The sequence below is a fragment of the Marmota monax genome, unplaced genomic scaffold (genome assembly GCF_021218885.2).
Source record: "Marmota monax isolate L192 unplaced genomic scaffold, Marmota_monax_Labrador192_F-V1.1 WCK01_AAM20220418_F8-fsc00163, whole genome shotgun sequence".
Taxonomy (NCBI): Eukaryota; Metazoa; Chordata; class Mammalia; order Rodentia; family Sciuridae; genus Marmota; species Marmota monax.
Genome location: NW_026693660.1, coordinates 2341546 through 2365616, shown reverse-complemented (window position 1 = coordinate 2365616; position 24071 = coordinate 2341546). Strand labels below are relative to the sequence as shown.

The 24071-nt window shown below is 33.5% G+C and overlaps 1 protein-coding gene across 22 annotated transcripts in view; it reads right to left on the bottom strand.

Annotated features, from left to right (window-relative positions):
• Window positions 1-24071, bottom strand: part of Erc1 (ELKS/RAB6-interacting/CAST family member 1) — a 564692-nt gene that overhangs the window by 326501 nt on the left and 214120 nt on the right. For 15 of the 22 annotated variants that reach the window (XR_009228273.1, XM_058584138.1, XM_058584139.1 and 12 more), the window contains 2 exons: window positions 23362-23555; window positions 9954-9965 (listed from right to left, as the gene is read on the bottom strand). Coding sequence is in view for 21 of the 22 variants with exons in the window: in XM_058584138.1 (XP_058440121.1) it covers window positions 9954-9965; window positions 23362-23555 (206 nt within the window). In the remaining variant the exon portion in view is untranslated. The remainder of the gene's footprint in view (window positions 1-9953; window positions 9966-23361; window positions 23556-24071) is intronic. The other 7 variants (XM_058584141.1, XM_058584144.1, XM_058584145.1 and 4 more) reach the window with 1 other exon arrangement.

Genomic DNA, 24071 nt, shown 5'->3' with positions numbered 1-24071 from the left:
ATTCCCTGCTTTTTTGCTTTTGTTTTGATTCATACTGCTAAATAGCAATATCCAAATCCCTTGATTACTACAAAAGTTCCTTAATAATCTTGTATATTTTACTATTCCCTCACATAGTAAGTGTCCAGTTTTGAAATTTTTGGTTTGATGTTTTTAGATGCCTTAATGTCCTTATCCTTATCCTTTCTTTGCTGAGCATACATGGACTATTTCTTTTTTTAAAATTGTAGATGGACACAATACTTTTATTTTATTTATTTATTTTTATGTGGTGCTGAAAACCAAATCTAGTGCCTCCCACATGCCAGGCAAGCACTCTTTCACTGAGCCACAACCACAGCCCCCCAAACACCCATTCTTTAATATAAAGCTTATATAGCAGTATCTTGGCAAAGCTTTTGAGCACTCCCCTAAACAGAATTATATGCTTAATCCTCATGAGGTGAATAGTTTATACTGTAACAAACCACATAGAGTGGATTATACTGTAAAATAAAATAATTATAAAGGCAAGTTTTTTCTAAATCCCCTGATAAATTATAATTCTTAAAAATATACAAATATTAAATCTAGAACTTATAAATACAAAGGAAACTAAAAACATGAGATTGAAAGTTTAACAATTTTTTTGTTGTTAAATTGTTAAAAACAAGTTCATTTTCTATATCATAATATCATTTGAACACATTTTGTCATCGGGTCTACTGCTGTCCTTTTCTTACTGGCCCATAACAATTATAATAGTAATATTTGAAAAAAAAAGGGTGAAAATACTGTTACTTAGCATTAAAATATTCATCCAGATAGATGATCTTATATTTTTTATATATATATATATATATATATATATATATATATATATATATATATAAAATTTGTTTTGATTATCATCAAATTGAAAATACAAAATCAAATCATTCATGGAATGGAATACTTTTAAATCTCAGAATATATTCAAGATACCCCCAGGGTTGCAAGAACTCCCTAAGAACACAATGATATAAAAGCAAAATTTTAAGGTTTGAAGAGTTCTAAATTAAATACTGGCTTGCCATTAGCTATGTGATCTTAGCCTTCTTAAGCTTTAATGAGATTTTTTAGTTTTAAAAAAAATCTTTTTAATTTATGCCGTGGGAACTCTTACATAGAGTTATGAGTAGTAAATAAGATAATGCATGAAAAATGCTTAGCATAGGTTATTGATTCTTTTTTTTTTTTTCAACTGAACTCTTCTGAGAGCCTGCTTCAATTCTAAGGTTAAGTGTCATTTCTATGTACTTTACCACTTTCAGGCTGAAGTTGTGGCTCAATGGTAGAGTGCTCGCCTAGCATGTGTGAGGCACTGGGTTCAATTCTCGGCACTGCATATAAATAAATAAAATCAAGGTCCATCAACAACTAAAAATTTTATATATATATATATATATATATATATCTCCCCACAACTTTCTCTCTGTTTTAAATGATGAATATGATAGAATGAACCTTTAGTACTTCCATGGAATTTATCTCTTCTTTTACATTAGGTGATAAATGTAAAAAATGTACACTAAGCTATTAGTTATTAAATAAATGTAAGGCACTGATTTTTTTCACACTTTATGTGAACAGCCAAAACAGAAGACAAAATTTTTAGGCAAGAAGAATCAGGGACCAATTTTACATTTAGGAAAAAAAAAAAAAAAACCCTTAAAGTCAGAGAAATAGGCCAAATGCTAAGCTACAGGTAAATAAGGTAAAGAAGACTAATCAAAGGGTAGAAACAGCATTACTGACTACAAATATACTTACGAAAATGGGCTCTGGGATGTATGAGGATCTGCAGTCATCTAAACTCTGGGAGCCTGCAGAGTTTTTTTTTACATATTTATTTCTTATTAAGCAGACAAATATTTGGGTAAGTACTATAATCATGAATCAAACACTGAAGATATAATTCCATAAATAAAATAATTCCTGATCTCCAATACCTCCTAAACATCCAAGCAAATGTAAGATATAAGTGCTTTAAGAGTAAACAATCTGTTGAATCACATAATAAAATATTGAGGCTTGTTTTTTCATTTAAAAAAAGAGTAAACAAGAAAGGGACCTAACCTAACCTGGAGACCAGGGTGGTACTGATACTCAGGAAAAGCATCCATAAAGGTGGTATCTAAATTTTCCTAAGGGATTAGCCCATCTTACAGGAAATGTAGTTCTGGGCAGAGAGAAAAATATGAACAAGGGCCTGAAGCAAAGGAGAATGTGTTAGGTGGGGGAAACCTTTATGGTTCAATATGACTACAGTTTAACTTTGGAGAAGCAGAGGGGAGAGGAAAAAAAAACGTTGAAGGTAAGCAAAAGCCAAACAACTTCATGCTAAACAGGAATGTATAGTTCACCCAAAGCATATAGGACTGAAGTAGGGAAATGACGGAGTTAAGATTTTTCCAAAATTTGGAAAATAAACTGAAGGGGAAACAACTGGAGGGGAGAATGAGGGGAATTAGACAGCTTTTATAATAAAGCAAGAAAGAACAGATGTATCCTAAAGATGCATTAATAAACGAACTAATAATGAAATAAGCAAGCTAGTATGGTTTATATTTAATTAACCTTTAAAGCAAGAAAAAAAGAAAGTGAGTCTTCCTCTCACAAAATAGTCTATAAAAAGTTTTTATTATATCCGAGCAACATTATTCTGATCACTTCTCCAGACTGTTCATTATTCCTTCCTTGTAGTGCTCTTGGAAAGTCATCTAAAAAGAACTTTCCTTTAAACATCTCAATCTGAAAAACCACTTTTGAAGAGAATAATTTTTCACTATCACTTTCAAAATACTTAGGTTCAACATAATTAAAGGATTTTTCATTTAGGAACTCATAATAACTGATATTTAGATAAAACAAGTATCTATAGCATCATAAAATTTTCTTTTGTGGTTTTTCCCAAAACAGCAAAAACAAACATATCAATATCACTGTAAGGAAAACTAAGTAAATATAAATTAAACAGATATATTTCATCCTGCTTATGACAGCGGTCAAATTCCTGAATCCCATCCTCCATGTAACTAGAAACCCTTGCAAAAAGAAAGAAACTACTTTATGGATCTTTGTTATCATGCTCAAATCTGACAACCCACATAGCAGATGGTTAAAATAAAGATAACAACTTCACTGATAAAGAAAATATAAAGTGGTAAACACTATATAGATGTGTTAAAAAAAATAATAATAATAGGGGTTGGGTTGTAGCTCAGTGGTAGAATGCACGCATAACATACACAAAGCCCTGGGTTCAATCCCCAGAAAAGGGCCCCCCCCAAAAAAAATTAAAGGGAACAATCCCAAAGTACATGCAAATAAACCAAATCACCTCACAGATTTGTTAGCTGTCAGCTAATCAAGATCCTTGATTTCCTCATCTGTTACTCCCAAATTACAATCTCAAATTCTGGGAACTTCAAGCCAATTACATGATATCAGAAATCTAGAAGCTTTTCGACAGTTTGTGTGAAAGGATAGCCTCATCAAAATGTTCTGAAGTTTAACTCTCCTCTCCCCATTCCTCATCCTCAACATCTTGTCATTCTGTTACACTACTCAAAATGTTTTCATACATTTAAGTAACAAAGCAACAGGTGCCAATGAAAACAGTGCTTTTGCTCTAACATGCTGGAATTTTAACTTGACTCTTGTATCCGTGCCAATAAGAAACCTCGCAGGGCCTTTAACAGGGGCAAAAGGTCACCTTGGTATCCTGAAATCAAGGAAAAATAGATTTTTATAACAAGTTCATATGTAATTTAGCACAGGGAAATCAAGGGATAATGTTCAATGTTTGTAAATTTTATTAAATAAGAGGACACATCTATTTAAAAACTGTTTACTTGCTAAAGCCTTTCAAGTCAAAGCAAGTTTAACAGCCCAGCAGCATCAGCACTGGAAAGTTTTAGAAATGTAGAAACTTACGCTTCCACCAAATCCATCAAATAACTAAATATGGACAAACTCCCATTCAATTTGCAAAACACCAAAGTTTGAGAGTTATTGCTCTGAAGTATCTTACCAAATAATCACATTATCACCTATCTAAAATGCAATATCGCCTGGAAATGTTGATCTGTAAACCAAATGACTCAAATAAATAAATAAATATTGATCTGTGAACCAGATGACTCAAATAAACAGATAGATAGATAGATAGATAGATAGATAGATAGATAGTTAAAAATAAAGGAAACTTCTCATACAACAGGCTATAAAATGGTGAGGGACCAGCACTTCTCACCTAAGAACTAGGACAAAAAGAAAAATATGCTTATTGTTAGGTCTGGAGTTACTCTGGCCTAAGGACCTAACACTTATAAAAACATGTTACATGAAATCATAAATTTTTAAAATTGTGTGAATTGCATATATATTGATAATCATATGGAACAATGCATATCAATAGCTACCTTAAAAATAAACTCATTGAGATTGATTTTAAAAGTCTAATTGCTAATTACAGTATTATGATTTTACTCAGTTAATGAATTTCTCCCACAAAATAGTACTAGTATTAAAAAAAAAAACAAAAGATAACAAGTAAATACCTATTTTTGACAACTGCTAAGTTAAGAGGCAGAGCTGCATGCAAATTTCCACTCCAAGACCCCACATTCTGCATCTTTGGGTTCTATATATACCAAATAACACAATTAATATAACTCCCCACCTCCACACTTCAAGCAGATGAAGGGTGCTTGAAAATAGTCTGTCCAATATAATGCTGAATACTCAAATTCATATTTCAGATAAACAACTAATATTTTATTATAAGCAAATTCCAATATTTATATAACATACAAAAGATTATTCACTATTTATCTAAAATTCAATTTTAACTGGACACTCCATATTTTTATTTGCTACATCTGACAACTGTATAAAAAAATATAATTTTGAAATACTTTTCGATAGATGACAGGTAGATCAGCCCAAGTCTTTTCTGTTTTCACACCTTTTTTACACCCAAAAAATCATTCAAAATAGTACACTGTTATCTCAGTAGCCATTAGCTAACATAAAATGTGGCTACACTTTCTTGTGTGGACTATTACAAAAACACTAGGAAATAATGTTATTTGAAAAAAAATTTAAAAAGAAAACACACTTTTATTTTTAGACTATGCTGACCAAGCTGATCTCAAATTATTCTCTTGCCTCAGCCTCTGAGTAGCTAGTATTGCAGGCATGAGGACACATATTTTTGCAGAACTGTTTAAGAAAGCAAAAGGCATGAAAAGTTATTTATTCCCTAGTGCTACTGTCACATTGAGTCAGCATCACTCTAAATAAAGAGTCTTTGTACTGAATGAAAAAGGTAGCCAGAGGAGGGCAAAGGAAGATAACTGAAGAAGAGGAGAACAAAATAAATCTATCCAAAATGGAAATGTATAATAGAAAAACTACAAGTGTTATAGCAAAAGTTATAGCAAAGTTAACAACAACAACAAAAAATAGGTTGTTAAAATAAACACCGAAGAATCTTGCCAAAGGTGACCTAATGAAGTCACCCAAAACATTCAATTCTATCTCAAAAACATCAATAAATTAAACTATATGCTATTGATGTTCTAAACTAGACTTGGGAAAGTCATAATTAAAATGGCAAAATGATTCTACATAGAAAAAAAAATACTGCACCAAATTCTATTCTGGAACAAAGAGAGGCTTTAAACTTATCATGGTTAAGGTGATCTGTGCTGGCGGAAAAACTAAACCTATTTTATTGTGTTTTCCTTGGAAAATAAACTTATCTGGAAATAAGTACAGTTTGATATATTTACTGCATGGTAAAAGTTATTAAAATGAATCTAACATTATTATAATTAACATAATTTGTAGCTCAAGAGAATTGTGTACACCAAAGGCTTCCATGAACAAATTCTTCTGGAGTTTTTCGTAAGTTTCATTTAGAATGTGAGAGATCAAATCAGTCAAACAATAAGACAAAATATGAGACAAATAATAAAACCTTAAGACAATAAGACAAATGATAAAACTTTCCACTGAAAATATGAGTCAGCTCATAGCTTAAGTTAGAGACAAAAGTTCTCCAAACCAAGGCGAAAGATTCCATAATATTTTTCTACTGAAGCACAATTGTTTTCTGATTTCACCATAATTAGAATTATTTAGATAACTATGATATGTGGAGAAAATGTTTAGAGTAGAAAACGGGAAAGTCATTTTTAAGTGCTATATATGTGCTTGCTATTTTTACTGAAAACACTAAGATTTCTTCTATAATGAATAAAGCTTATTAAAAATGTAGATTCCATTAAAATTTACACAAAACAAAATAAATCTAAGTAAAAGGGCAGACTACTAATATAGATGAAAAAGGAACTTTTTAAAAAGAACATACAAGACACTAAGAGGTAAGAAACGTAAAAGGAGAAAAACCAAAACAAACTGAAAAGTGTGACCAAGGAGAGGTAACAGAAAAAAAGTCACATAAACTACACAAGAAGTTTACAGGAAGTAAGGGGGCCAACCAATAATATAAAAAACTCCAGAATCATCAAAGAGGCCCAAGACAAGATTAGTGAATTTGACATCATATTAGTAATTTTAGTATAGCAGTGAGATAAGAATCTAAATTAGATTGGTTTGGGAAATAAATAAGAAGTGTGAAAGTGAAGACAGCAAGAATAGAATCTTGATTCTTTCAAACATTGTTCAAGTAAATAAAAAAATGGAAAAGTAAGATAGTACAGTGAATTGAAGGGAAAAAAACCAAGGATGTAAAAAAGTAGGACACAACTTTATGTTCAGAATCATCAGTGGAAAGAAAGAGAATGTAAATAAGGAAACAAGGAGGATTTAATGTAAAAGGCAAGTTTTAAAAACTGATAAGAAGAAACGAATGAAAAAAATAGGAAGACTTAGCCTGGAACCGTATTCCCATCAAAATACAAGAAAGGTGAGTAAAGATAAAAATTTTGAGACAGTTGATCACTTAAAACTCTATTTATTTTATAAAGTGGTTATCAGGTAAGAGAAAAGAGGACAGTATAAATCTGACTGAAGGACCCTTTATGAATTAGGTTTGGATAATTAATGACAAGAGGTTTCTTTTTTTTTTCTACTCCGATTTACACTTCACATACACTGCTTATTTTTTTTAATTGTAGATAGACACAATACCTTTTTTTGTTTATTTATTTTTATGTGGTGCTGAGGATCAAACCCAGTGCCTCCCACGTGCTAGGCAAGCGCTCTACCACTGAGCCACAACCCTAGCCTTACACTTCTTATTTTCAAATGAGTCAAAAATAAGGGGACTTCTTCAGAAATAACAGTTAGGTTCTCAACTAAACACTGAGAAGACATTTCGGTGAACAGAAATGGGAAAGAAATTTTCCCAACAGAGCCTCAGCTTCATCTTCCACTTATAATACGAATTTTGCACCTCAAAAGGTAAGTGGAGTCCTAAAATATCATTGCAGATAAACTGTATCTTCTTTTGTCATTTTCTATTCATACACAGTTGAATAGAAATACACTTCAGAGGTCACATGGGATTGTGACCCATGTCACAATCACTTCAGAGGTCACATGGGATTGTAATGCAAATGTCATTATAGCCATCTTAGTTTGTGTAAATAAATATATCCTATGAAGTTTGCATGGTGATGAAATTACCTAATGATGCAGCTCTCAAATCGTGTCCCTTTGTGCTGGAAGTCAGTATGAACCAATAAGAACAGTACAGTATTTAAAAGAACCTGACATACATGACATCATGCTATAACATGATGGATCAAATAGCATTCCATTAAAAAGGCTGGAACTATCCTAAAGCTCCATTTGTTGACTGCTTACCTTGTGGCATATGCTACTCTAAGTCCTATTTGTATTGACTACATGTTAGTCAATTATCCCAATTTTACTGATAAGAAAACTGCAGATGAGATATCTAAGAAAATCCAAACAATTTGGGGCTACTTCATAGGTTAGAGTGCTTATAGTATAGAGTTTCAATGTTGAAATAAGAAGAGCTGGCTTCAAATCTACATATCATCCTTGGCTGACCCTGGAGAAATCTTATCCCCCAATCTTAGTTCCTCAGCAGAATAATAATCTGCCCCTCTGCCCCTACATAATCCATATGCTAGTCATGGGAATCCAAGGGGTGCTTTGAAAAACAAACAACAAATGTGTGGATGCATGTGCACAGACACACACACGCACACAATTTAATGATTTACTAATAATTGCTAGGTAAAATGTATATGGTACTAAAAAATTCATTTCTTTTTTTTTTTTTTACTTTTCAGGTTTTATTTTATTTTTATTCTAATTTTTTATCCATTACAGCAGAATGCATTACAGTTCATATCACACATATAAAGAGAGCACATTTTTTCATATCTCTGGTTGTATACAAAGCATATCCACACCATTCATGTCTTCATACATGTATTTAGGGTAATGATATCCATCTCATTCCACCATCTTTTTTACCCCTAGGCTCCCTCTCTTCCCCTCCCACTCCTCTGCCCAATCTTGAGTTCATCTAATCCTCCATGCTCCCCCTCCCTCTCTCACCATGCAGAAAACTCAATGCAAAGTGGATCAAAATTAAACCAGAGACTGCATCTACTAGAAGAAAAAGTAGGCAGAAATCCCCATCACGTCGGATTAGGCCCCAGCTTCACTCATTAGACTCCTATAGTGGAAAAATTAAAATCAATAATCCATAAATGGGATGGATTGAACTAAAAAGCTTCTCAGCAAAAGAAACAATCAGTGAGGTGAGTAGAGAGCCTTCATCTTGGGAGCAAATTTTTACCACTCACACATCAGACAGAGCCCTAACCTCTAGGGTATATAGAGAACTCAGAAAACTGAACAACAAAAAAACAAATAGCCCAATCAATAAATGGACTAAGGAACTGAGTAGACACCTCTCAGAAGATGATATACAATCAATCAACACATATATTTTAAAAAGTTCTACATCTTTATCAATTAGAAAAATACAAATCAAAACAAATTCATTTTCTGAACTATCATAAATTCTCATGCTATAATTCACACTGCTGTGGCTCACATGAAAAATAACTTTAAAAATTCAGGTTTCTGACTATTTTAGGCAGCTTCTTCTACAGTTTGCTCACTAGTAAAAATGGGTAAGTTATTAAATTAGCTTTGTACTTGTGTTTTTCAGCTTAAAATAGAAATAATTCCTATAACATTGCTGAGAAGATGAAGTGAAACAAATAATGTAAAACTTCTACCATAATGCCTTGAACACATATATATGCTTTTTTTTTTTCCAGTAATTCTATCATTTAGCAGAATCACGAAACAAAAGTGTAAAGTGTAAAAGTTGTATGTGTGTGCAAAGATTTTTCTTGGTAAAAAAACTTCAAAGATTCTTACATAAATCCATAGACTGTGTCAAATTTCTTTCTGTCATCCTTACTGTACTCCCCCCCACCCCGCATTCCTCAGGTGGCTCTTTACAGCTATCATTCTCTCAAACTCTGGTTGTCTGATTCTACTTTCACTATTTCAACTCCACCCCTGCTCCCTTTTTGCTACTGGGGTTGAACCCACCTAGGGGCGCTTTATCAGTCAGCTACACCCCTAGTCCTTTTATTTTTTTAAATTTGAGACAAGGTCTTGTTGAGGTTACCCATGAACTTGCAATCCTCTTGCCTCAGCCTCCCCAGTCACTGGGACTATAGGTACTGCCACCATGCCCAGATTCTCATTCTTTCAAAATATAAAAATTTGTATTCACTTTTAGTAAACATTATACTCAGACATTTTAAACACTCACAACCAGATTTCTAGACATTTTTTTCCTAGAATAAGTTCTATCATTTTAGTGACCTGTTAGAATTGAAGCTAATGTTAGTAAACAAGGTTCAATTACATCATCTTTGTTTTTGTACAAACATACTGACCTTGAGGTGAGACTGAAGGAAACAGCAAATCCAGGATGAAATGTGAAAGAGAAAGTCAGAAATAATTAATAAGGACAATATTCAGAAATATTAATTATGGACATAGACAAAACATAAAGCACAGGAATAAAGAACAGGACACACAGATTCTGCATAGGCACTAAAAATTAGTAACTTCAGATTTTCACTCTCAAGAAGTACATTTTCTTATTAGATTACACCATCATACTTTAATCAATCTTTCTAAAGGAAGAAATTTTTGTCTAAAATTTATCATTTCCTGGGACAGGAAAAAAAAAACAATTTCTTAACTACTAAGCAACATAAGAGGAAGTTAGCTACCCTCTTCTCATTTAAGTAGCTAGAACTGTCATTAAGTGATTTTACAACTTTAGTCAGCTCAGTTTTATATACTCCTACCTTATAACTGAGTACTCTTTTTGCTCCCCTTTCCATTAAGAGGATCCAATTTATCCAAAAGGAGAGGCAGAAAGACAATGACAGCTTCAGTTATTCTACAGAATACAGAACTCCCATTTACATGAGAGATTTTGAAATAATTTTCTCAAATGTTGCAAAAAATTTTTCCCTGATCACAATCAGTATTTCTCATTCCTAATAAAATCTTCAAATGGTGCAATCTAAAGGCAACAATGAACAAGAAAGACTCTGTAACACAAATTCATTTCTGACACATTGCTCAGCAGTAAGAGTTGCAAAGTTGTCATGCTTATTATTCCTACATAGCATGAATCCCCTGCAGTTCATTATTGCCTTTCATAACAACAGGCAGTTTTCCTTTTGAAGAATTAATCAATTTCACTGAAATCAGTATTAACCTTCAAATATTTAAGACTTCTAATGGCCAGTTTATTTATTGAATGCAAGCACCATTTCAATTTTCACTTTGTTTTTAAAAATCTGGTATCTCATTTAAAAAGTCTAATTCATATCCTAACTAAAACTAAAGTTTTTAAAAGTCACTATGAGAATTTTTAAAGGAGGGTAAGATTTATTATAACCACTATATAAAATGAAGAGATGAAAAACAAAAACAAATGACTTGCTCACAGTCACACTGCAGGTAACTGGCAGGCAGAGGATAAGAATGTGGGTATGCTGATGTCTCACCTGAAATTACTTTTATATGCTCTATGATACTTCTTCAGGAATATATACAAATCCAAGAATCTTTAACATATTTATCAGTGTCAAATACAAACAAGGTTCAAAGGCAAAAAGAGACCAATCACTAAGTAGATCATTTCTCTAAGGCTCTGTTTTTGTTGGTAATGATACAGAAAGAATAATTTTAGATAAATACTGATATTAACTGAAAGTTCCTACAGATGGTAAGGGTTTATGTAACACATGTAAAATCCATGGGGGGAGATTATTTTGAGTTTATTCCTGACAACAGCAAGCAACTTTAATCATAATTTAACCTATTTTATTGTTTGTGAATCATATTTCATCTCAGTATCAAACTATAGTTCTTGGGGTATTCATTTAGGAGGAAAAATCTGCACATGAAATAAATGTTTGTGATTCTAATGTTCACACTTTAAAGTATAAAATTAAGGAAGCCAATAAACACAATAAATCTCTATAGGTGCTGTGCCCACAAGGAACATTGGGAAGATGACCTAATAGAAATGAATATACAAAGCTGTGTAATTTTTTTTCTCCTATTAAATGAAATCAGTGAAATTGATCAAAGAGGAAGAAGAAACTAGCAACTTCCCCAGAAAGCAAGCTGAAGCAAGTGAGATCAGATAAAGAACCAGTCATGTTCAGCTGTAATACTTCAGGAACATTTTATGCCTTTTGAGGATTTTCATTTTTTTAAACACATCATTTTCTTTCAAGCAGAACACACATTGTATTATTATTCCTCTCAACCACGAGCAACCCCAGTTGTTTCCATTCTATGCCAGCAACATTAAGAACCTGTTCTTTGACATGAGGATCAAAGATACATAATCAAAAATTTTAAAGTAAGGAGACTTTTTCTTTCTTTTTTAAACCGGGAATGAAACATGGATGAACCTAAGTCATTGCATTAAGTGAAATAAACCAGACGTAAAAGGAGGAATAGTGAATAATTCTACTTACATGAGTTATCTATAGACAAACTCATGGAAACGAGAGAAAAATGGTGGTTGCCAGGGGAAAGGAGAAGGAAACATGGGAAATTAATGTTTAATAGTTAGAGTTTTTGTGTGGAAATATGAAAAAACTCTGAATTTGGATGGCTGTGATGGTTACAAAACCATGTGAATTTACCTACGTCACTGAACACTAAAAACAGTTGAAATGGTAATTTGGGGGTGGTGGTGGGGGGTACCAGGCACTGAATCCAAGGGTGCTTAACCACTGAGCAACATCCCCAGCCCTTTTTATTTTTAGACAGGGCCTCATTAAGTTGATGAGGCTGGTTTTGAATTTTCAATCCTCTTGCCTCAGCCTCCCAAGTCATTGGGATTACAAGCATGTGCCACCTTGACTAGCAGGAAACTTTTTCTTTAAAGAATCATCTTCCTCATGAATTATACAGCAATTTATACCAAAGCTATAAGCAGATCAACTTATATATGGCAGATAATGAGGATATTATACTGGGTATCCACTCAGAACTTCTTTAAGGAAAAACATTTACAAATATGAAGATTAAATACCTAGGGTTACATTTCTAGGTTATATTATATCATAAATACCTGAATACAGTGTATTGCCAGTGTAAAATAATCTGAAACATGTTCCATTTACAAATATGAAGATTAAATACCTAGGGTTACATTTCTAGGTTATATTATATCATAAATGCCTGAATACAGTGTATTGCCAGTGTAAAATAATCTGAAACATGTTCTATTTACAAATATGAAGACTAAATACCTAGGGTTACATTTCTAAGTTATATTATATCATAAATGCCTGAATACAGTGTATTGCCAGTGTAAAATAATCTGAAACATGTTCCCAATGAGAAGAACCAAAAATAATTTTTAGATTGACCTATATAAACTTAGACTGTAGATAAAATAGTCAAAATATCTAATTATAATAATAACAGTATTAAAAAATACATTACTTTGGTGACACATTTGAAATGAAATATATGATAAAATAATGTTAATTTAGAAATACTACATTTTTCCCCTTGTGCATTCAACAATTTTGTCTACTCTCCAATCGTGTGTCAATTGAGCAAAGATGTAAGATATATCACTAAGAAAAAAATCATACCAATTAAATTAGGCCATGCCATTACATGTACATATCAGCAATGTTAAAATTCAAAAATAAAGTTAGGGGGCTGGGGTTGTGGCTCAGAGGTAGAGCACTCGCCTGGCATGCATGAGGCACTGGGTTCAATCCTCAGCACCACATAAAGTAAAATAAAGACATTGTGTTCACCTATAACTAAAAAAAAAAAAAAAAAAATTAAATAATAAAGTTAGGATTGGTGTCTCATGACAAAAAGAGGGAAGAGAAACCTAGCTATTCTTTTGTTTAACCTATGGATTTAAAAATAAATCCACTGAACCAGGCTAAATTATATAAGAATACTTTAGGTACTTTTACAGAAGGAAAATTGTGTGTAAACAAACATACCATGTAAATATATGTATATACATATATCATAATATGGTAACATATAATGATCACACAAAAGAAACAAATATACAAATAATATTTTCAATCTAACTACCAAGGTTTTAAGAGACTATTTGAATCGTCATCTTTTTACTTTCTAAAGGATCTTAATAGTATGGGTGATGGAAAGACATAGGGAAGAACTGTGAGATGACTCAATGGTGGATTAAAAAAGAGGACTACCTTCATTTTTTTAACATATATATTTAATAGTTCCTCAATAATGTGCAGGACAGAATGTAATAGATACTATCAGAAGCAAAAATAAAGGAAAAGGAAGCTGGGAGAGGTGGCGTACATCTGTAATCCCAGAAGCTCAGGAAGCTGAAGCAGGAAGATCATGAGTTTCAAAGTCAGCCTCAGCAAAAGTGAGGTGCTAAGCAACTCAGGTAACCCTGTCTCTAAATAAAATACAAAATAGGCCTAGGGATGTGGCTCAGTGGTCAAGTGCCCTGACCCCGGTATCCTCCTACACCCACAAAAGGAAAAGGAGATTACTACTGAAAGGGATAAACTTTGAAAAGGATAACTGTTTTAAAAGGAGTCAAACTGCCACAAACAAATAACAGGAAAGAAAATTCTAATCAAAGAGAAAAGAGTAAAAAAGGTAAATAAGAAAAAAAAAAACATATACCTACTAATTTTGACTTCCTTTGTAAGAAAACAGTTCATTCTTGCAAGATTATCAAACTAAGAACTGGAAACACCATCCTATCAACTAGCTTCATTTTGGAGGATTAATGACAAATAGAAGCATCTCCATTTTCATTACATAAAAGTTCAAATAGTACTCGTAAAATCTTTAAAAGAACATAAGAAACTCAAAGGGCCATCACCCTGAGGCATTCAGTTGAAACCTACCAACTATCTTACCTAATTTCTCCAAAAGTTGCCAGTAAAGTTCTCTCTCTTAAACATACACATATGCAAGTAACATTCCCAGATAAAATCACTGCTGGCATGATAGGGAAAAGTCCCTGTTCTTTTTGTTCAAGCTCAGTTCAGTACTTTGATTCTTCATCTACAGAAGTACAGACACTTCTCATTCCTATTAAGAGGTGCTGTAAGTTAATGTTTTAGTAGTTTAGACAGTTAATTCAGGGGCTAACTACCATGGATCTAAGTTTGAGCAAACTGGGACCACCCTTACTTTAAAAAAAAAAAAATCAAGTAACTAAGCCCAACTAGATAGACCATATAGCATTTTAAAATAAAGTTAGTTGTTTAACTCAGAATGATTCAGAATGCAGTTCCCCTAAAAACAATATTGTAAGTACTGATTAAGTTTTCTTCCTAGTCCACAAAATTCAAGTTTAACCAGGATGTAAAAGCCTAGAACCAATAGATCTACATAAGGCATGGAAAAGATGGTTAATTAGGAAAGAAGGGAAAATTAACCTTCTCAAAACAGGAAAAGGTCCCTCTATCATAACTACTCAGAAGGTAATTCAGATGGCACCAGAAGACTTCAGAAATAACTATCCTCCAAATTAACAAGTGAATTACAATGGTGGATTGAATACGCAGAATATAGCCTTTGAATCACCTCTTTAAAAAATCCCCTGGCTCCCTTTGATGGGCAGAATCACAGCCTCTGGGACAGGGGTTCCTTGTGCTTCTCCTTTGAGAGCAAATCAATAAAACTTCTTTTTCCTTTTTTCAAAAGCAAAACAAAACAACAAAAGCATTACCAAACTACCCAGAAGGCTGGTCTAACAACTATGTACATATCTATGAATGACAAAACTGACATCTAGCTCTTCCTCAGAATAGCTATCATGGCAGCACAAGATCCTAGCTTTCCCTCTCCAACCTAGATCTCTACCTACACTAGGGCTTAAGGACCTGAAATGAGCAGTCCAGGTTTCAAAATTACTTTTTAGACTTCTACCTAAACAACCTCCCAAGCCACTGTCATTTAATATTTGTCCTTAAATTAAAAAAACAAAAACAAAAAAAAACCCACCAAAGACCTATGATTCCAAAGTTCAACAAGTCCCTTCTCTATGACTCTCCTATGTCCTAGGGCATGAGTTAATTGGGATGGCCAGCCCTAGTTGTCTGTTAAGTATTACTTCTCAGGAGAGTTCAACCAGACCTGAAGGAGTTGAGACTTCGTCGATGAAATTTCTAGCTGTTGGAAAAGCTGTGGAAGAATGCCTCCACTGGCATCATCTATAAAAGAAATGACAACAGGTGCTACATTGCTTAGTCTTAGATTCCTGGAGCCAGAAGCATCAATTTAACAGAGTTCAAACTAAAAGAAGAGCTAGGAGTCACACAGGCAGATAAACTATGACCTAGCAGCAAAGCGACTCACAGGCCAGTTCCCAAGCACCTGTCTTCAAGGTCCACAAATAAACAGCCTCTGGATCATTTGGTTGTCTATACGACCCCATTCTAGGAAATGGGGCCATTAATAAAAACAGAACACAAGTGGTTCCAAAGGAGAAAAAGAAGAAACAGACCCTAGAATTCTTAGGTACAACTCTGCTACTACTTATGATATAGAAGCAGTCATTTATCCTGTCTGGGCCTCAGATTTCTTGTCTGTATAACAAAAATCCATGAAATAAGTTTTCCTAAAACAAACAAAATTCATGATATATAAAGAGGTTGCTAAAATTCCAAAACAAATTATATTAATTTTTTTTAAGAAATTTCTTGTAGAAAGATAAGATCTACCGGACACATAACAAGTCAAGCACACAAGCTTTCAAGAGGTCGTACAAGAAATCTCCACTCAAAACATATGGCAGTTTGCTTGTCAATGTTTCTTCTAAAAGAAAAGAATTGCTCATTGAGTCCAAAAGAAGAGTAATGCCATATTTCAAAGTGCAATACACCACTTCTACCACAACACAAATTTACTTTCAAAAAGACAAAATTATATTCCCTTTTAAAGTGGTCATCTGGTTGGGTGGGGGCAAGAATCTTCTGTTTGTGCCTCTTCCAAAAGCAATTCCAGATATCTGAGTAGGGGATAAATCCAGGTAAGATAGGGACAAAAGAAAACAAAAACGACCAAAATACAGGAAAAATAAGATTGAAATCTGTACAGACATATTAAAAAATAACAGTCTAACAGAGTAGTTTATTACTAATTTAACTGGTACCCTCAAATTATGACCTTATTTAAGAATCAAAATGGGCAATGAGGGAATCGCTTCTGATTTGGTCAAGTTATTAAGTCATTAGATTTGTGTTTTGTTTGTTTGTTTGTTTAACATTCAGAAAGTATTAGGGAAACAAAGAGGCCCCATTGCTGCTTCTAGCACATTCGAGTGATGACTAATAAGAAAAAAAAATTAAATTCTTTTCAAAATGAATGCTTCTTCTATAGGAAAAAGGTAGGAAGAAAATCAGTATGCAATTAGTTGTATTAGTTTGAATGCATTTGGTTGCAAATAACAAAATCCTTCTTAAAACTGGCTTAAACAGTAAGAAAACATACTATCTCACATGATGAGAAGTCTTAAAAGCAGTAGTTTCAGGAATAGTGCCTTCAGGTTCTAAGCTCTATCTCTCTATGGTTTTCTTAACTATTACTCTCCGGATGCTGACTTCACTTTAGGCAGCTTACAAGGCAGTTGCAATAGTTCTGGACATCCCATCCAGATACAAGAGTGTCCTGGAGAAAGAGATTACCTTTCTTCTTGCAAGTCTTCCTCATAAGAAAATTATTCCCTAAAGTCTCTGTAGTCTTTCTTTCTCAAATTACTTATGCATTATGTGCTCCATGAACAACTAGCCACCAGAAATTATCCTTATGGGCTTAAATGAATCAGGATTCATTTCTGGAGTTGGGGATGCAATTCACAAACTTCAGATTTGGATAATTAGTGATTAGATAGAAGAGTAACAATATTTTATTGGTATACTCTATTCTTTTCTGCGCTCCAGATGAAATAAATAAAGAAAAGCAGAAAACTAAAAGCAAAGGCAAAAGGAGGGGGCTGTGTATAAAATTAATTTAGAGGGTTGGAGTTATGGCTAAATGGTAGAGCACTTGCCTCACATATGTGAAGCACTGGGTGTGATCCTCAGCACCACATAAAATTAATTAATTAAAGGTACTCTGTCCATCTACAACTAAAGAAAATTAAAAATTAATTTAGAAAATGATAATCATATCTATGGTTGGGAATGGGAGGAGATGTGCTGCAAAGAGACATTTCTGGGGGTGAAGGAAATGTTCTGTATTTTGATTGTAGTATACATTTGTCAAAGCTGAAATAAGGTAACAATAGGTATATAAAGTTGTTGGAATTTTTTTTAAGGGCTTCTAAGGACTTCTGGAGGACAGAGCCCCTCATTCAAGTGTCTTCTCAAACATTACCTTATCAGATGGGCCTTTGCTGACTGCCCCACAAATAACCTCTGTGCTAAATCTGAACACACCTCAAAATAAAAATATACATGCACTAACGTCCTTTTATAGTTCCTCAAATGAAGAACAGTAAAATTTACATTTTCCTTTAACTCTTCACATCACACAGTAACTCTTATTATTCTCTAGATCACTGAAAATTCCTAAATTCAATTAACAAAGGCAATTCTTGCCAACCAAATTATATGAAACTCAAAAGATGGCTGCCATTCTCTAAATACAAAAGTTTCTTAATAGTATGTTGACTCTAATCACATTGAATGTCAGAGTAAAACTGAGAATTTCTGCTGTAAAACACTAAACTCTTGAGTATTCATTAGTCATTTGGGATTATAAAAAGGCAATAAAGCAAAAATGTAAAACAGAACACAATATATGGCACGGGAAACACTGTCCCCAGTGTACTGCCATCACATGAGTATTTAGTAAAAAGGGATAACATGAGTGAAAGAGCAGACAACAAACAATTCTTTCAGAAGATTGAAAAAATACTAACAGAATTCTATCATTACTCTTGTCTCTAAAAATCATAAACATTATATAAGAGAAAAGCCTATTCATTCTGAATCTAAATAGAAACTCCAACATGCTTATTTTAGAAGACAAATTCTCAATTACATTTGGCATTCCTGAGGCTAATCTAATTCTATCCATTTATATAGGGACACTCAAACTCTGTTTTGATTTTTTTTCTATGCAAACTATCCAAAGCCACTGGATGATAGCTTTCTTGAAGTATTAACACAGCTAGGCTACAGTGCCCAGTGAGTCCATCAAACACCCATCTAGATAGATGTGTTGTGAAAGTATTTTGCTGATGTACTTAAAGCCTCTAATCAGTTTAAGTAGGGGAGATTATCCCAGATAATCTGAGTGGGCACAACTGAATCCTTCAGAAGGTCTTGGAAACAGGTAAGATTTCCCTAGGAGTGAAAAGAAATTCTACCCATGTACAACAGCTTTGGCTTGTGCTGACACAAGTTCCCTCCTGCTCAGGATCTTCCCTTCCTGTCAGCCTGCCACAGGATTTCAGACTTGCCTAATCAGCCATCACAACCATGCAAAATAATTCCTTATAACAAATTTCTTAATATGTGTATATATTTCTCTGTGTATACATGCCCTACATGTACTTTTTCTCTTAAATTCGATCTGATTCACACCACAGTAAGGAATGTGAATTTAGAAGTAGTCACATTTACCTGAAGAAAATATTTTGTATTTGCAGTTGTATAGGTGGACTTGTCCAATTTTATTTTTTAATTACAATAGGTCAAGAGACTGGTATAATGTTAAAACAAGTGAGTGCTATAACACTAAATCATTTTGTTACAAGAATTACTCTTTTCTTTAGGAGTCAACATTAGAAAGGACCATTCATTTATTTCTCTAGTCCACAAAGAATATAAGTGGAAATACTTCATGATATAACCTAAATCTTTTCATCCTGGAAATTCTTACATAAGAAGTACTATGAAATGCATAGAATACTAAGAATTTTCTTTGGTTTAATGAAAATCTATTAATGATTAATCTATTAATAATTATAGTTTGTTTTAATATTTGCACTTAAAAGATTGCTCAATGTCCTTTAGAAATGAATTCTATATGCTGAATTAAAATGTGGTGAAATAATTTTATCAGTTAAGGAGCCACTCAAAGGGCAAGCCAGTGTAAGCACAACCACATAAAAGATAGCTGGAAACAAAGACTAAAATGATTTCAACTAGCAGTACAGAACCTTACCCGAAAGAACATAGACTGATTTTATCCAAAAGCAGGTTAACTAAGAAATACAGTGTCACTGGCTGTTCTTTAATTCTGATCAAGCAAAATCCCCAGCAAGCCCCAGCAGTAGCAAGAACAGCAGCAGCAATTTACTCTAGTATAAGACTGTAGCCTTACATATCACTCACTTTCCCAGGAAGTCCCAAACAAACCCCCCAGGTGGTGCAGGGACAGAAACCTGGTGTGGAGGGTACAATTTGCGGGAGACTGGCTTTCTGAGAAACAGTATGGCCAATGGTAGAGGGAACACACACATATAAACAAAAAGACACAAAAACCCCCAATGGAACAGGACCATGGAAAGACAAATCAAAAGAAAGGTGAAGAAACTCAAAATGATAAAACACAGGGAGACAGACACCCATACATACACACAGGAAACAATGGAATGGCAACACAAGAAGCAAATGGTTAGTAAGAAACACAGCCGCCACACACATGCACCTCAGTACTAAATCTAGGAACAAACATGTGACATAATCTCAGCTGTCTTTAACATAAAATGCACTGAATAACTCCTCAAACAAGCACAGTTCAGTTTATAAAAAATGGACTTCAAGAAGCTGGGGTTGTGGCTCAGTGGTAGAGCACTTGCCTAGCATGTGTGAGGCACTGGGTTCAATTCTCAGCATCAAATATAAGCAAATAAATAAATAAAGGTCTATCAATAACTAATAAAAATATTTTTAAAAAGTCAACACATCTTTAAAAAATGGCCTTCAAAAGCTAAGAAAAATTAAAATATACCTTAGTTTTTAAGTAAGTCATAATCCTACCTATAGCCACTTTTGCTTAAGACATTGGTTCAACAATGAGCAAAAAATAAATCCCATCGAGGTAGGAAGTGTTTTACAGTTGCCAGTAAGTCCAAAAAGAACATAATTAATCTTGTTGAAATAGAAAGAAAATTGAGCTGGAATTTAAAACCCCATTCTATTAGCTCCAGCTCAACCACTGTTTAATTTCAGGAGTAATTTCTTTGGCTCCTGGTTTCCTCTTCATAAAATGCCATAATAGAGGGGCTGGGAGTGTGGCTCAGTGATAAAGCGCTCACCTAGCACGTGCGAGGCCCTGGGTTAGATCCTCAAAACCATATAATAAATAAATAAGTAAGTAAATAAATAAGTAAATAAATAAGTAATTTGGTTTGCAAGGGGGGTGGGGAATGCTATAGTAGATCTCTTTCACAAATTCTGTGGTGCTACTGTTTATTCAATACCTCAAACTTTGTTTCTGAGTAACAAACTACAAAGCTGATAGCAAAAACTGAGTTGGAGAAAATGTTGCATTTGTTTGGTTATTTTTTGGTGTGAAGTTTTATTTTATTTTCTGATAGGCAAAAATCTTTGTCTCAAATCCTCAAACAAAATTACAGGTGCATGAGCAGAGAGGCTAGAACTATGCTTTTTCCAATACACTAAAAGTTACACAGGTCATGTATAACTCTTTCTTACAAAGTGAAAAACAAAGTCACTATTAAAAGCAGCTATTTGGTGTATTTTGGATACAAGATATAGACTTAGTTCTGTTTCTTATTCTCCCTCACATTATGTCCATCTCCCAAAATCAGTATAAGTCCCAAAATGCAATAATATTCTTCAAGCAAGCTTCATGGAATAGCAAGCAATATTTTCAAAATGTAGATTTTTTCTTTTATTTTTTAAAAAACATACATATTTTTAATAACTTTATTTATTTACTTTTTATGTGGTGCTGAGGTTCAAACCCAGTGTCTCACCCATGCCAGTTAAGTACTCTACCACTGAGCTATAGCCCCAGCCCCACTTTTTCTTTTCTGAATGTGGTACTGAAGATTGAACTTCAGCACTCATGAATATTAGGCACTCCTCTACCCTAGACTACATCCCCAGTCTTTTTTCTTTTTGAGACAGGGTCTCACCAAGTTGCCAATGTAGGCCTTGAATTTGAATCCTGTGTCAGCCTCCTAAGTAGCTAAGTTTATGAGCAATGGACCACCTCACTCAGCTTCAAATGCAGATTTCCAATATAAAAAATCACATTTAAAAATGAAATATTCTCAAGCAACTTCTGAAATACATTTAATGAGATGTCAGTAATCAGTCAAAAGTATCATATTTTAATGTTTATGCAGTACTGCTGCTGATTTCAGGCCCATTAAAAAAGCAAAAGGAGGTATAGATTCAGATATGTATTCATGTAAATATATAAGAGTGTGTGTCTGTGTATATACATGGGGCATGCTCACATGCTGGAGAAGGAACACAGTGCAAAGATTAATGTGAATAAAAATGCACAGGGGCTAGAGTTGTAACTGAGTGGTAGAGTGCTTGCCTAGCAAGAGTGAGGTATGGGGTTTGATGACCCTCAGCACCACATTTAAAAATAAATAAATAAATAAAATCGATATTTTTAGAAAAACAAATAAATAAAAATGCATACAGTCTACAATCAAGAGTTCTTAGTTTTAAATTTTTGATTTAAAGACTTATATCCATTTGTCTTATCCAGAACTAGAGAAAATGAATACAGTTAATACCAAAATAAGAGAAAACGTACCAGCAGGTCAAAAGCCCATATTATTCACATTTTCATACAGTGTAAAACTATGAGGGTTGGAGTTTATTGCTTTGGTTTCTTGAAAATCAAAATTATATAGGTAGAAAGGGAGGAAATAATAACTTCAGAGGAAAATAACAAGCCTACCAATAACCACCCCCCAAATTTAAAACTCAGTAAATAAATTATGAAAGTAATCTAAAACTTCCCAGCCATCAAGAACATAAAAATAAATTATTCTTAAGAACCAGCCCTCAAGAAGTCACATAGCTTAGTGACTTCATTTTGTCACTGTCAGTCTTTCTGGCTGTTTAGAAGAATACAGGTAATCAATTGCTACTGGAAGAGCTGTCTCAATGCACTTGTGAGTTCATGTTAAATACATGGTATGAAAGAAGAGATTAACAGGCATATACTTGGTCTTCAGTATAAAGTAATTTAAAAAAGACAAAATTCTAAGAGAAATATCTGGCAGGATCTGTTCAAATAGCCCATTTTGAAGAATTCAAATTCAGGCCCCATAAAAATCACATCTGCGTCTCCAAAATTATCCTAAAATGTCATGCTTCATTGACTGATGTAAGAATTTGCTTCTCCACAACCTAGTCAAAAATTCACAACCCCAAAGAGCATCTGATCAGCCAAAAGGGTCTAAACCAATGATACAATATTAACTCCTTATACAGGAGGACCATTTGCTTATTATCTAGAACAATAAATAATAAAAAGCAAGTAGTTATTTGTACTCTATCTTAATCAGTCAGTTGAAAACTTTTAATTTTTCAATTAATGAATACTTTCTCTTTTGTTTAAGGTCAACAGTTTCTCAGTTTACTCCCTTTCTATGTTGCCTTTTAGAGAATGCAACAAAGAATTTGTACTGATTTAGAATAATAAGTAGATAATAAAATATTAACAAGCATTCAAGACCCTAAACTCAGAGGCACACAATACTGAAACAAGTATGCCCTCAAAAATACATACTTTACTTTTTCTAACCCAGGGAGTCCCATTCAATTTCCCTCTCCTTACCTTTCTAATTCAGCTATCTTCTTATCTTTGTCATTCTTCTCATTTTCCACTTCCTTCAAGATTTCCAAAAGGCGGTCTACTTCTGCCTGGGCCTTGCTAGATTCATCTTTGTACCTGGCAATCTCTCTCTCCAACTGCTGAATTCGGTCATTCATCTCTGGACTGGCTCTAGCTTCCAATGTTGCTTCATGTGCCTACAAAAAAAAAAAAAAGAAAGAAAGAAAATGAAGAAGTGTTCCAAGTCTGTAAGATACACATAAAGTGAAACTGGCTGGGTAAACCATGGGTCAAAGAACTATTTATATTCAATTTAAACATAGTATTATCAAATATATAAAGGATTAATATTTAAAGTAATTGCCTTAAATTACAAATGGATTTTTAAAAAATATTATACCTCTGAATTTTATTAGGCCAAAAATCACCAAAAGCCAACTGATATTTCAGAGAGTAGTACGATATACTAATAAACCAAAAGATTGCTATTGATCTTGCCAAACAGTATCAAAAGGTACCACCAGGATTCACTGCTAATTGACAGATAGCACCATTGCTGAGACCTAATGTCCCATTAGTTATTTCCATTTCCTTCTCCCATATGCTGCTTTACCAAATGTGTGAATCACAAGACTCTGGGCACCCAGAATTATGTAGATACTTTAAGAATGTATTGAGTCCCTTAAAATGTTTTGAAAAATATATTAAAAGGT